The sequence below is a fragment of the Melozone crissalis genome, unplaced genomic scaffold (assembly GCF_028551555.1).
Source record: "Melozone crissalis strain CALT ecotype California unplaced genomic scaffold, PUWL_Pcris_2 ptg000057l_1, whole genome shotgun sequence".
Lineage (NCBI taxonomy): Eukaryota > Metazoa > Chordata > Aves > Passeriformes > Passerellidae > Melozone > Melozone crissalis.
In genome coordinates, this window is record NW_026535835.1 from 8,580,704 (window position 1) to 8,594,813 (window position 14,110).

At 42.2% G+C, this 14,110-nt stretch overlaps 1 protein-coding gene across 2 annotated transcripts in view; it reads left to right on the forward strand.

Moving 5' to 3' along the window:
- Positions 1-354: 354 nt before the first annotated feature.
- Positions 355-14,110, forward strand: part of SPECC1 (sperm antigen with calponin homology and coiled-coil domains 1) — a 71,113-nt gene continuing 57,357 nt past the window's right edge. Inside the window, exons 1-3 of one of the 2 annotated variants that reach the window (XM_054287311.1) lie at positions 355-563; positions 9,588-9,764; positions 11,718-11,853. In XM_054287311.1, the coding sequence (XP_054143286.1) occupies positions 9,618-9,764; positions 11,718-11,853 (283 nt within the window). In that variant the 5' untranslated portion in view covers positions 355-563; positions 9,588-9,617. The remainder of the gene's footprint in view (positions 564-9,587; positions 9,765-11,717; positions 11,854-14,110) is intronic. The other variant, XM_054287313.1, reaches the window with a different exon arrangement.

A 14,110-nucleotide genomic window follows, 5' to 3' on the forward strand; every position in this document is an offset into this window, starting at 1 on the left:
TGCTGGCACTCTGTGGGATGTATTCTTGTGGAATAGAAAAGCTTCTGAAAGCTGCTCCTGTGTTTTCCTCTGAAAATGCCTTTTTCTGTGCCACCTCCTTGCCCTTTCTCCGTTGTATGTGCTGCATGTTTTTGCTTAATTGGATCATCCAGACCAGTTTGTGGTTTATGCTCTGCCCAGTGTCCAGTCCTGCAGCTGGGGCTGATGGGACCCTGAAAGAAACTCTTCATCTGCTTTAAGGATTGAAGCATCTCACTGCTCTGGACCTAGGCTTCAAATTGCTTTCTTGCATAAATCCTCCTTGCTTTGATGAAAATATAATATTTGTCATTCCCCTGAGTAAGCGAGTGCTGTGTGTGTGCTGAATGCCGAGGCGCCGGTGGAGCCAGCTCGCTTCCGTGTGTGAATCATTTCTCAAGCAGCTCTCTGTGTCTCTCTGAATGTGGTTTTCCTCTCAGGGAAGCACTCAAGCCCTGAATTTTCAGTCTGGTTTGCACATGCTGTCAGAAGCTAGTGGGAGACCCTTTTCTTTTTAACGCAGAAAAGAGGACGAGCTTTTTGCTGTAAGTATTTTATTATCTTTTATTTCTTTTATGGGAACTGTATTATCTCTAGAAGGATTCTTGGGTCAGTAATGTATTTGTAGAGTGAATGACCCGGCTTTGCTCAACAACACTTTTTTCGTAGCATCTCAATGTAAAACTAAATTGAATTAATCAAAAATAGGGTAAACACAGCTGTGTTAGCTGAAAATGGGCTGGGTGGGGGTGGTCTAAAAGCCATTACAACCACAGAAAAAAATCCCCTCAGGAGAGCTGGCTACTGTATTTTCCTCCTGCTCAGCTACATTGATTTAGTGACAGAAGGGGTGAAGCTGTTTCTGTTCCTGCTTTCTCCTCTGGCAATTTACGGTTCTTCCCCGACAGTGAATCGAAGCAGGAGCACGAGCAGAGTTTCCTCTGCTGCTGCATGTGCACACAGTCCAGTGAAGGAAGGGCAGAAGGGAAGGGGCTGCTGAGCCAGGAGCTTTGGCAGCTCATATCTGTGGGAGCAGGGACAGTGCTGGGGCACTCCAGCAGGCACCTCTGGCAGCCAGGGCTGGTCAGGTTCTCAGCAGGGCCCTTTCATTACTGCACCTCCACTGTTGTCTTTAAAATTGTGCTGGGGATGAAGATTGGTCATAGAAACAATTGCAATAATAACAGCATTTATAGAGCAGGTAATATGGCAAAGTTGTAGAGATGTTAATTAAGCCCTGTGTGTGTAGCAGTACAGGATTAGTGGTAGAACTGGTTTGAAAACAGGGATTCTCTACCTTTTCTGTATAGTTCTAGAAATCCCCTACTGATCCTTTCTGGTTTGCATGTTTCTTTCTAAATTCAAGTGTTCTTTGCTGCTGTAACCTTGGCAGGAGAGAGAATACCTCATTTGCTCAGTGTTTTTTCTGCAGAATTTCTGTAACTACCACAGAAATTCCTCATCCTAACATGCACTTGGCTATGTGCTACCCCTTCCATTTCTTGTGCAGTTCTAAACCAATTTAATTTCATTGTGAAGCCCACCAAGGTGGCTCATTGAGTCCATCAGTGGCCCCCAGTCACAGCTGCAAACTGCTGCTTAGGTCTGTTCTGTTCCTGTTCATTATGAATATTTTTAAAATGCAGAAGTCCTCTGGTTTCTCCTGCAGCTTTGGAGTTATGTCCTTATCCTTGCAAGGAGCCCTTTCTGTCTGAAGTTAAAACTGTCTCTCATAAATGCTCAGAAGTTCCCAGTTTATGAACTTCAAGTGAGCTATTTTGCTCTTTAATGGGAGATAAATATCTCCTTAAGGGATAGCTTCCAGATCTCAATAATTTCTCTGCACTGTGATGGATGGAAAACGGGAGTCAGGGAAACATCCCAGCATGTGGCAATCTGTGAGGCTGCTCGCTTGCGTGCTGTGTGACAGATGTTGATTTATCTAATTTTTGCTTTTTTTTCTGTGGGGTTCCTTTCCAAGGCAAACGAATGAGTCCATCTTCATAAATATCCTATTTAGTGAGCAATTATTTTATAAATGGAAAAACTAAGGCATGGGAAGATTGCATGGCTGAGGGGGTATGATGATTCTGTGCTGAAGCTGAGGATGGATCCAGGTGGAATTCCATGGAATGCATTGCCTCTGGTATCATCCTTCCATGCTCAGAGGGGACAGGGAAGCTGCCACTCTCTGTTCCAGTCAGGATGACCATGTAGCCACATGCTGTCCATCTCTGCTGTTCCAAAAAAACATCATCGTTCCTTTTCCTTCTTGTAGTTGTGTTTACCTTCTATGCTACCGAAAAACGTAATGGCAGGTAATTATCAGGCAAACCACTTGTAATTATTCTTAATTTCTTCAGCAGTTATATAGCTCTTGCTCTATCTGAAATGAAACCTTCTTCTCTTCCTTCTTGTGGGTTGGCAAAACATGAAGTGGCCGAATGTGTCACTTGCTTTGTGCTGTATTCACTGGGACAGCAGTTGAAAGAACGTGGATTAATGAGCAATAGCTGCCTTGAAATGACTCTAAAACATTTTTGTTCTCAACCTGAATGTACTGAACATGAATTAAACCCATCTATTCAGGACAGAGTCATATTGGGGAAAGCCCAGAGTGACCTAATTCGTCACGATTATAACATGGTTGTAACTTCAAAAAGGGAATTTGGAGTCAATGCATCATTTTTAGCCTTCCTGAATCTCCCTGTGCATCCTTCAGTAACATGGTGTTTGTGATTCAGAATTGCCACATCATGTAGAAAATTACAGCTGGGTTGGGAGTTTTGTTTTTATCCTCTCATTTATAAGATCAGGGGTCATAGGGAGGTAGCAGCATTTCTCTCCTGAGCTGTGTAATGGTGACTGGTTAGATAATCAGTGTGAGGAAGGAGGAGGAGATGGAGAATCCATGGACAAACAGTGTGATTCAAATACAGGACAGGCATGTTCCCAGGCATCTCCCAGTACAGCTTTGGCTCAGTTTGCCAGCATCAGTCACTGTGCTGGATGATCTCTGTATTTTTCTGTCTCTCAAATGGCCAGCAGCATGGAACAAGGACAAGGGAAATGCAGCTGAACCAATTCCTTGTCCACCTGAGGATTTTGTTGTGATTTCTGCATTTTTCTCATGTGATCTAAGGATGAGTGAAAGGCTGACAAATCCAAAACTCCAGGGAGAGCTTCTGTGGAGGAGGGTGGGCAGAAGGTTTTGCAGTGCTCTCCATGCCTGAAAAAGTCATCAATGACTCTAATGGCTGCTGTGGGAAGAGAATTTTATTTTGGATGATGCTGAGACATGAAGTTTTGCAGTTGCTGGCCTGGCCTCTGGGCAGCCTTTTGGGGATGGTTTTGGAGGCTGAGTTGATGGCTGGAAATCTGTCACATGTGGCTGCCTGGACCTGTCCTTGCCTGTGCCACCTCTGATCTTTGGACATCCTTGGAACCCTTCAGTACATTTGTGTGCTACTCAATAAACACCAATTGTAGGGAATTCTTGAGAACACACAAAGGAAATAAGCAAAAAAAGCCTTAACACAAAAATGTGAGCTGCTCCCTTACCACTGTGACCACAGATAAACTTTGTCTTTGGGAAGTTGAAGGGAGTTTCCATTATCTGTTTGCATCTGACACCATAGGGGGAAGGAAAGCAACTGGCTCTGCAATAGTTGCTTCTAGAGGAGAGGTAGAGCTGTATCCTCTGAAAAGAAAATTCTCATCTGATGCCACATTGAAAGTGTTCTTTTGATGTTGAAGAGTTCTACAGAAGAATCATTAAAGCAAAAATGCAAAGCAAGCTTCTACCCAAGAGTGACTAAATGGGTGACCTTGGCAATGTCTGTATCCTCATTTCTGTGTAGTTCTCTGGCTAAAATTTAACAGCATTTTTAACTCCTTGCAAGATCACTTCAATTCTACAGCTGCCTAGCTGTTTTTATTATAGTACAATCTTCTTCGTTGTTTAAAGTTGAAAAATAATAATAATAGCACTAAAAGCATCTTTCTTGAGGCACGAATAAAACCAGCAGAATTTGCCCTGCTGTCTGGACATGAAAATTTCCAAGTGCTGTCTTGTCTCCTGGTCCTCTACCAGCAAACCACGAAAATTCAGCTGCAAATGAGATTGGAAAGAGAGTCTGCTGAGGTAGACCAGAGGAAACTGTGAAGTGTCTGGGGTGGGGTTTATAATTGATTCTTTTTGGACAGCAAAAGCAAGAGGAGCATTAGAGATGAGGTTTTGGGAAATGGGTATTTTTTTTTTTTTTTGTCTGAGTTGTGTTTGGGTGGAAGCAAGTGGTCTGGCTTGGTGGTGTTTTTTGGTTTTTTTGTTTTTTTTTTTTGTTTTTTTTTTTTTTTTTTTTGCTGGGTTTTTTCATCCAATCCTAATTAAAGTTAAGCTTTGTACAAGCAAGAATCTAGCAAGTGACTGCTTGGAGGAATGATGAAGGAAGGTTGCACTGAGACCCTCAAATACACCGAAACAAGGTAATAGGAGTTAAAGCAAAGAGAGACTGGATAGATACAGAAATTCTGCTGAGGTTAAAGGAGCAGATGCCTGAGGAAATCTGTTAAAGATGACCAAAGGACTAACAGTTTGTTTTTATTTTTTAGCCTGATCTTATTTCTAAATGGAGTTTTCTCTATGCCATCTATCTCCACATTACCAATTACTGTATTTGGACTATCAGCTTCCCTGGTTTGATTCCTAATATCAGTTAAGAAATCAAGATGAGTCATATGGAAGCATCTGTCAAGCCTAAAAATTGTTGTTTAAAGTTAATTGATGTGAAAGGCAGAAAAGAATTCTATTTTAGCCCAGCTGTCTATCCTGCCATGCAGCTTCCTACGTGCCACTAGAAAATGCTTTACAGTTTACTGAACTTGTTAGATATTTCTATGTTCTAGTTGATAGTTTCTCTGAAAATAGCAGAAGTTGATTAGAGGGAAAATAGTAGAAGCATGATGCAGATTTTACAAAAAAAAAAAGAAAATCACGCTTTGAATTCATGAGTGTGTGTTACAAAGCTTCTGGAATAGTCTGACCTTGGGATGTAATGAAAAGTAACTGAATTACAGGAAAATGGCACTGGGGACTGTGGGGTTTGACCCACCAAAGTCACACATGTGTCCTTTGAGGGCCTTAGGTGCAGAGCTGGGACTGTGGCCTCATCCTTCAGGACTGCTGGGCATTCCCAGGTCCTGGTGAAGCTGCCATCTGGCACATTCCTCTCCAGATTCAGTAATGAGCTTTCATAATTCTTTATTTCTTTCCTTTTCCCAAAGCAACTTGTGCATGACTCTGCTTTAATTTGAGTGTCCTGCTGAGTCCTGACACACAGACATGTGCACCAAAACCTAAATTGTATAACAATTATATATGGGGTACAGATGCTTTCTGTCCCCCAACAGGGATTTTCCTGGGTAATTTAATTTCTACAGATATGCTAATAATTTTTATTTATTTAATAGTGCAAATCCTAGGTTTCTTGACTGTGAAATAATATTGCTTATCACTCAAATCAATTTTCTTTAGTTCTATCTATTTTCTTTAGTTCTTCAGAATAAAATAGCCTTTAATAGTCAGCAGAATGTGTGCCCTAGAAGTTTATTTCCCAGAACTGGTGAACTCCTCTTTTGATCCACAGCCAAGTCTAAAGATCCTGGAGCCCTGGTGTTGCTTCTGCTGATGCTGACTGCCTGTGAGTTAGGATAAATTCTTAATCCAGTTTTTCTAGCCATAAAATGGGAATCATTCTAGGCTAGTTCTAAAGACTTTTATTTATAAATGCATGTGGAGTGACTAATAAAGAAATGTCTGGGTTCTCATCCTTTAATAAAACAGTGAAATTTCAAGTAAAATGGACTGCAGAACTTCTGCCAACTGCCAAAATAGTCCTCATCAACATAGTCCAAACATCCTTTAAAATACCAGTAAAAAAGGATGAACTGTATAGCATGGCCTGAATTTTTAAAGGCTGATGCCTGCAGGGAATTCTGAGGATTACTGACACAAGAAGCTCTGTCAGGACCAGCTTTACATTTTTGGTAAGCCTGATTATCATTTGCAGTACCTGTTTCAGGGGAGGAGTGTATTCAGACACCACTTTTGGGTGTAAAAGGTTTTTAAAAACCCAACCCCAAGCCCCTGCAGTCTGGAAGTGCCTGGCAATAGAACCAATTTTGCTGAAGTTATGTCTTGCTGAGTCCTCATTTATTTCAGCATGGGGTTGTTTCCTCATTTTCAGAGTCTAGCTCCAAGCAGGGCATGCTACAGGGATATAGTCTGGCCAGCTGAGTGCCCTGCTCTGGCTGATGCCCAAGAAGGAGTTTGAATTTCAGGCTGGCAGTAATTCTGTTTGCTTCCTAAGGAAAATTCCCTGTGAAAGGTGCAAAAATGAAAACTAAACCCACAGAGCTTGAGGCATTGCTTAAAGCAAGTCGTTTTCCCATGAGAATCAGCTCTCATTTGAAATGTATTGACACAGAATGGATGTAAAACAGGTGATTTTTGTCCCTGTGTTTGCAGGAACAGCTTGGTTGTGTCTCTTGTGGAAAGCTCCTTCTCTTTAAATCTCCCTGGGGATAGCCTAGAGATCAAATCAGTCTCTCTGGGGTCCTTGTGGAAGGCTGAAAATTCGGCAGAGTTACTTCTAAGACACAAGTAGATAAGAGCTGGATTGGATGTTTTTAATAAATGTGCTGTATTTACACCAGGATAAGAAAAACCTCCTTGCCAGTGCTGGGTGTCCTGATTGGTCCTGAACTCCAGGGTTTTCCATTGTCCCCCCTGCTCACCCCTTCCATGGAGCTTTTTGTTTTGCTTGTTTCATTGTAATGCAATAAATTGCTTTTGGAGGAGGGGGAAAGCTGATGGTGACTCTGAGAATGGATTTTCTGCTCTCATCAAAGAACAGCAGGACTTTTTTTTTTCACTTTTTTTTTTTTTTTTCTTGAGGTACTTTTATTTTGCACTACTGAAGCAGTGCTTCTAATAACTCAAATATGTGTCACCTACTTAGGAATGAAAGCAGCTTAGGATGTGCAACCTGGCTTGATGCTTTGAAGTACATATAAGGCTTGTGGAAAGTCCTGGAATCCCACTTCAGAGATGGAAATCTTTATCTACAAGGCAAATTCAGGTTAGCCAAATACCTGAGAAGTCTTAACTCCATCTTTTACAAATGCCAGTTCTCCTATAAATACATGGCAAAACTAATAATAAACACTAATAAATCCAGGTATTTCTTCTCAATTTTAGTTTCATCTACTTGGTGCAGTAAAATGTTATTGAATCCACATGGCAAATAATTCAGCTCTCTTTACATGAAGAAGCCAGTTTGCCTTAGGCTACTGACTGGATTTCTTGAATTGTGGTTTGGGTTTTTTTGTTTAAGTACCTCTTCCTTTTACTCCTAACATCATGCTCTAATGAGCATATCACTCCACTGCAACTTGAAAATGTCATGGATGACTCAAAATTAAATTCCTTTGGATATCAAGACAGCATCTGTACAGCTTACGGCAGGAAAATATGAGGTACAGTTATGAAGAGAACCAGAGGGTATAATAAAGCTGTGTATGTGCAACCACTGGATCTGCAAAAAACCAAAATCTGCATAATTTGGAGATGTAATCAGCAAGAGTTTGCATGTGTAGTTGCCTGTTCACCCATATAAATACAGTGAATGTTAAAAGGATTAAGAGCCTGTTAAAAGATAAGTTTTTAAATATTGTAAGCACCAAAGCTTGCTAAGGTGGATCATGAGCTGTGGGAATGCTAAATTATATCATCTATTGTAATATAGTTTACATATCTGTCAGGGCTTTAAACCAGTGATCAGCATAATCATCACCAAAGGCTCTTAATGAGATCAGTGGATGGCTCCTCGCTGGATGTGTGAAGAATTTTAATGGGGTAATGCCTATACTTAGCAACAACTACTAACTTTTTAATTCCTTTATTTAGGAGCTGATAGGGAAGTGCTATGGAGAGAGCAGACTGCCCCCCCTGCAAGAGGCAGCAAGGACAAACAGAGGGAATGTCACTTGCTGGCTTTGTTCTCTGTGAACAGCAGCTGAGCACTTGACATTCCTTCACCTCCGTGCAGAAGCACTCCCTGAACAGACCGAGGTGGCACCTGCACGGTGCTGTCACTGTCACATCCACCCTGGGCCCTGACAGAGCTGTGTCCTGGGAGTTCAGTGAATGCTCTCATTTATGAATGTGAAATCAGGTACAAAGCAAATCATGGGATGTAAAATGTGACTGGAGCCCCTCCTGACTCAGCCAGGAGTAAATTGTTGCAGTGTCTCTGTCAAGGTGTTGCTGCCCAAGCTCACTGTCCCTCTGAGCACCTTGCCAGGCACTGGGCACTCTGTGGGTGAGGGAATTGCCCAAACTTTGAATATGAAGAAAAACAAATGGCAAATTCTTAGTTTAGCTGATAGTTACACGTGTAAAGAAATTCAAAGAGATTTATTAATGAATTTCCAGCATTCCATCCTGTGCCTGTGGATATTCTGGTTACCTGCTTAACAGACAAGTTACCCTCTGCCTACACAAGGCTGAGCCATAGCTACATCCTGTGTCTATTTTGGAAAATGAAGAAAAATGTTGCTCATACGAAGTGGGGGAGGACAGGAGATATCAGGCCACTTCCCCTCCCTCACATTCCCAGCCCAGCAGGTTCGTGGGACTTGGGAAAAACATCCAAATAATTCTTTTATTCTGCTCATGGTGTGGATTGGGCAGTGGCTGGTGGAAATGAATGGGTTTAGATCTCCAGGAGTGCAGGGAGCTGTTTAACTGGCAGCTGTCAGCCTGCTGAGGGAAACAGGCTGCTTGTTCCTGCTGGCAGCTGAAACGTCTTCAGCTACATCCAAAAAAAGGAAACCATGTCTGTTTGCTGCTTCCTGGCAGGATTTCTCTCTTGCATAAGCTTATCTCTGAGGAATAGTGGATCTGGATCTTTGTTTGCAAAGAAGTTGGGTTTTTTTCACCATGTTTTGTGAGTCTTGGTATTGTGGAACATCTTTTTATCACTGTGGCAACATCAACTGCTGCTCCTCTAGAAGACTCTGATAAGTTAAAGATATATTTTCCACCCATCTGAGGAAACTTGCTTCTCATGTGACTTTCTAAAAGTGAATGTTATTTCATTTGAAGACGCTGGATCTAATGGTAAAATAAGTATTCTTCCTTTTATCCCAAGGTTTCTTTAAATTGCTGTGGGCTTCAATGTTCTTAGTTTCTCTTTCATTGTGCTTCAGTGCTTACAGGTGTTTTGCTGTGCCTGAGAGAGGTTTTGGGACTTAAACAGTCCCCAGAAAAGTTAAAGTTTCTTCTGTGGTTGGTATGAAAAGTAAAAGTGGCTGTGGCATTCTCTGAAGCTTTCTCTAGACTCAGTGTTGATGTTTGTGAGAGAGGGGATCAAGTATAGCATGGCCTTTTCAGCCCTTTAAACTCATGCCAGATATCACTCTTGCCTTTCAGGTCACATAAAGATAAGTTATATTTTTGTATGAGTGCATGAATACATATAAACTTTTAATTTTTTTTTCTTTTTTAGAGTCTGTAGACTGAATTACTTGGGAAGAAAATGAAGAGTAGTGCCAGGCCTTGGAGTGCAATAGCAAAGCAAGGGAGCCATGGAGTTGACAGAGGGAAACCTCTTCCCACCACCTCCACAGGAATGAAGACATCAAAGTCCTCCACTTCCCTGGCCTTTGAATCTCGGCTCAGCAAGGTACAAATCCTTGGAGACTGTTCAAGCATTCCAGTCTTGATCCAGGTTAAAGCTTTGGTTTAGTCCTCAAACTACCACACACACTGTGTTAAGTGCAGGGAGATTTAAATTTTGTTGTAAATTAAATTAATACACATTTCTCAAAGTATTTTGCATGTACTGAATCTGTACACTCTGTGTGTGAGGGAATTGGCTAAACTTTGAAGTTGGGGAAAAACAAATGGCAAATTTCTAGTTCAGCTGATAGTTACACGTGTAAAGAAATTCAAAGAGATTTATTAATGAATTTCCAGCATTCCTAAAAACCTGTGCCTCTCCCTTCAAGGCAAAATATCTTAACACAAGACATTGCAATGTAACAAATGCATTTTATGAATCCTATTTTTTTAATACAGATATATTTTAAAAAATAACAGAAACTTCTGTCCAAGTACTGTTTTTAAGAAAATGGAGTTATACACCTGAAATGCTGCTGCATCTGCACCCTTGCAGCCAGCAAACAGAAATAACCTGGTCATCCAAACCCAGGCCAAGGTTGTAACTTTCCAGTAACAAAGTTTAATGAACAGTACATAGCAGGGTACAGTATTTAGATCTTCTCTTGATTAAAACTTCATTAATTGTTACAGTTTTTCAAGGAAAGGATTAATTTATTGAACTTGCTGTGCAGACTCCAAGATGCAGATACCAATAGGGTACTTCAGTGCTCCAGGCAGGTTATGCTGTGTGGTTGAGGCAGCATCTCTGAAGGAATGCCATTGAGGACACTAATCAGGAAATCTGATACGATTGATTTGTTAAATTTAGTGTTAATTGTGGAGAGATTTCTTCCTAATGACAGCTAATGACTTCAAATTGTATCCAGCTGCAAATGCAAAATCATCAAAGTGGCTTGTTTGAAGAAAGGGAGTAGAAAAGGCACTGCAGTTGCTGCTGTAGGGAAGAACACATTGAAGAAATTACTTCAGAGAGACTGCAGAACTCTCTGAAGGTCAGAAAGTCAGGTTGTTCCATTCTCCTCCCGAGAGTGAGCTGACAAAACCTCTGCCAGAAGGAAAAACGTTCGTTGTTTGGTATCCTGGAGCACCATCAACACTTCAGCTGTTGAAACTTATGGGCTCACAGGGTCCAGGAAACCACAGGCTCTGAGTCAGAGGAGGAGATTAAAGGGAGAAGGAATTAGAGTTGAAAGATTTCATTTTGCTTGAATATTTCACATTCAGGAACTACTAAATAGGGGCAGTGCTTGTTGTGTACTCTCTTTTCTCTTAATCCAGCAGTGGGGTTCAGCCTGAGCTTCAGGGACCCCCAGTGGCACTGGACAACTTCAAAGGAAGTGGATTTGCTTTTGAGAAAACACTTGAGGTGTCCACAAATTCAAAAGTATAGGAAAACTACTGCTCTAGGGAGACTCTCCTAAGCTTTGGTCTTAAAATACTTAAAGTATTTTTCCTGAAATTAATTAGAAACTGTTACTAGAGGCACACGAATGGGAAATCAGCTGACCAAAGTTCTGGGATAAACTGTAACTCCTGCTTGCTGAAGCAAGATAATTTCAGTGTTTCTCTTTGAATCTTACCTTGTCCTTGTGTTCCATGGGTTTCTTCAGTTGGCACTTAGAGCAGACTTGTGTCACCAGATTCCCTCCCAAAAAGTTGCCAGTAGACCACTCCTGTAAACTGTTTTCTCATTGCCTTTTAATTATTTTCCTTTTTGAACAGTCTTTCCCATTTTCATTCCTCATTCTTGGAACAGCGCTTTATCCCTTAACCCACTTCACAAAAACCTAGAATGGAATGCAAATACAAAAATTATGTACTCCAGTTATCAAGGCAATATTCCTGTGGGGCTACTCTATGGAAATGTTAATATTTTTTCCCCAAAGAATCTTGCATTTTGAACTAACTAAGGGGAATATTCAGGGTCCTGACCTGTCCCCCCTCTGTGTCACAGCTGAAGCGGGCGAGCAGCGAGGACATGCTCACCAAACCCGGGCCAGCAGCAGCTTCGGGAGTGTCCAGGCTGAAGAAGACAATCACAGCAGGAGCCATCTCAGAGCTTGCCGAGAGCCGGCTGAAGCCCAGCACAGGTAGGCACAAAGATGCTGCGAGTGTCAAGGTCCCAGCAGTGTCCCCTGTCCCCGTTGCAGCACAGCCGTGTGGCAGTCGCAGGACGCTGTGCTTTGCATCCCGCACCCCAGGAGCCAGGGACAGGAGGTGAAAAGGGACGCACCGGGTGGGTTTAGCAGCCGGGGCAGCCCCAGCAGCCGGGCGGTGGCGCCGGTGCCCCGCGGCTCCAGGGCAGGATGGACCCAGCCCGGGCTCCAGGGCAGGACAGCATCGCTGCCTGAAGTTTCCCCATTTATCAATAGCAATCTCTCTTCTCTCTCTCTACCGAGTGAGCAGAGCTGCTTCCCCGCTGCTCCTGGCACTCGGCGGAGGTGTGAGAACAAAGAGCAGCCCTGGGCATCCTCTGTGCAGCCTGTGCTGCTCCTGAGCTAGCCCGGGGCACGCTCTCCCCAGCAGCCTCAGCCCCATCCGCTTGTTCCCATAGGTTTCAAACCTAAGCCTGTTTCCAAAGGCAGCGACACCGTCTGCATACCAAGGGCTTCGGTGCAAGCGCTCTGCTTTCCCCCAGGAGCTCAGCAAATGCTTGCTTTTGTCTGCTCCCTGGTGGATTTCCAAGGGAATGTGAGCTCTTATTACATTTGACCATGACCTCCCTATTTGTCACAGCCTCTGCAGGTTTTGACTGTGTGACAGAACAATGTTACTAACCAGAGAGAGATTTCTGTTTATTTAAAAAAATGAAATATCAAAGCCTTTATATACCCTTGGAAGAAAATGATGTGCCATGTAACAGCACAAATGTTTCGTAGTAACCCAAAGACAGATCCAATTCTGCTGTTAATCAGTGTGTAAATCCTCAAATTTAATAGTGACTAGCTGTATCCAAAGGAATTTGGGATTCACAAGCCAATAAAGAAGCATGATGCTTGGGAGGAGCCAGGCAGGGAGATGAAAACCTGTACAGATGATGCAGCACAGGATCCTGGGAATGCAGCCAGGGAAACAGCACTGCAGGGAGTCCAGAGTGGAATATGTCTGTCAGACACCAAAACACAAGCATGGAATAGAGAGCCCTCTTCTGCATGCAGCTATGATAACTGGGACTCGAGGAGGGAGATTTATGATGAGGACTGCTTTAAATACAAAGGCTGGAATGGTTTATGGAGGTCAGGTTACATCTGGATATTCCTTTGCCACTTTAAATCACATCATTGGATATAACCTCATATATTGCTTTGTATTTGCATTTGTAGAAGCATGAATGGGAATATTAATGCTAAATGAAAAGAGAACAAGTGTATAGATAAACACTAAGAATGTATGTGTTACCACTCTAAAATGGTTTTTAACCTAGAGAGAACTGTTTTAAGTGTGTATACAGTGTCTTCTTACATGTCTGTTTTTACAGTGGTTCCATAATCTAAAAGTGTTTGAAAACCCAGCTGTATGCTGAGAAGGTGTCATTGTCAGGGCCACTGGAAGGTGCTTGATCTTATTGAGCAAGGTTACAGAGATGAATGCTTTGTCACACTGAAAAGGAAAATACCAATAGTCCCACTAAAATGGTGCATTGTTGCTAAGAGAACTAACAGTGAGCATGGCAGAGGGCACAGCGTGTTCTAGGGAACAGAAGTAGGAAAGGAGAGAACGTTTTCAGCTGCTGTGTTTTATTGCAATGGCTTCCCAAAGAGTCTGATTGTGATCAAGATGCAAAGCTGACTGTGGAGCTAATCCAAGTGAGAGGGTTCCAGTAGCTGGGGAATGCAGATGTTTGTGTAGGTAGCCAAATGTGTAAATCTAGAAATTTATTCCAAAATCACTTTCTTTTGTTTCTTTGATGGCCTTCATCTGTTCTGTGTTTTCCTTTAATGTCTTGACTGTAGGCATTCTCTCTCCCCCTTGTTTGGGCTTTTTTGTCTGTTACTCAAGTGAGTGGTTGGAGTATTTTACTGAAATGATATTCTATTAGCTCCAGCCACACTCTGATGGTACACAGTTGGTATAATAGTCCTGTGTGAGAGAATTTAAAGGGAAAAAGGAATGGAAATACAAAAGCTTAGGTTTCTTTCTTCTTTGGGTGTGACTGTCCACCATTTGTGTGTTGACCTTGAGCAGGAAGATATGTTCCAAATGCTGCAGATAATAAATAATTGACCTAAAGGTTGGTTGTTTAAATAAGGTTGTTTCTGTGCTGCCCTTGGTGGAGTTTCAGTTATTTATTCCAGCCTTTTATTGATGGAACTACCCCTGCCTGCCCTGCTGGGAGCTGACACAGTA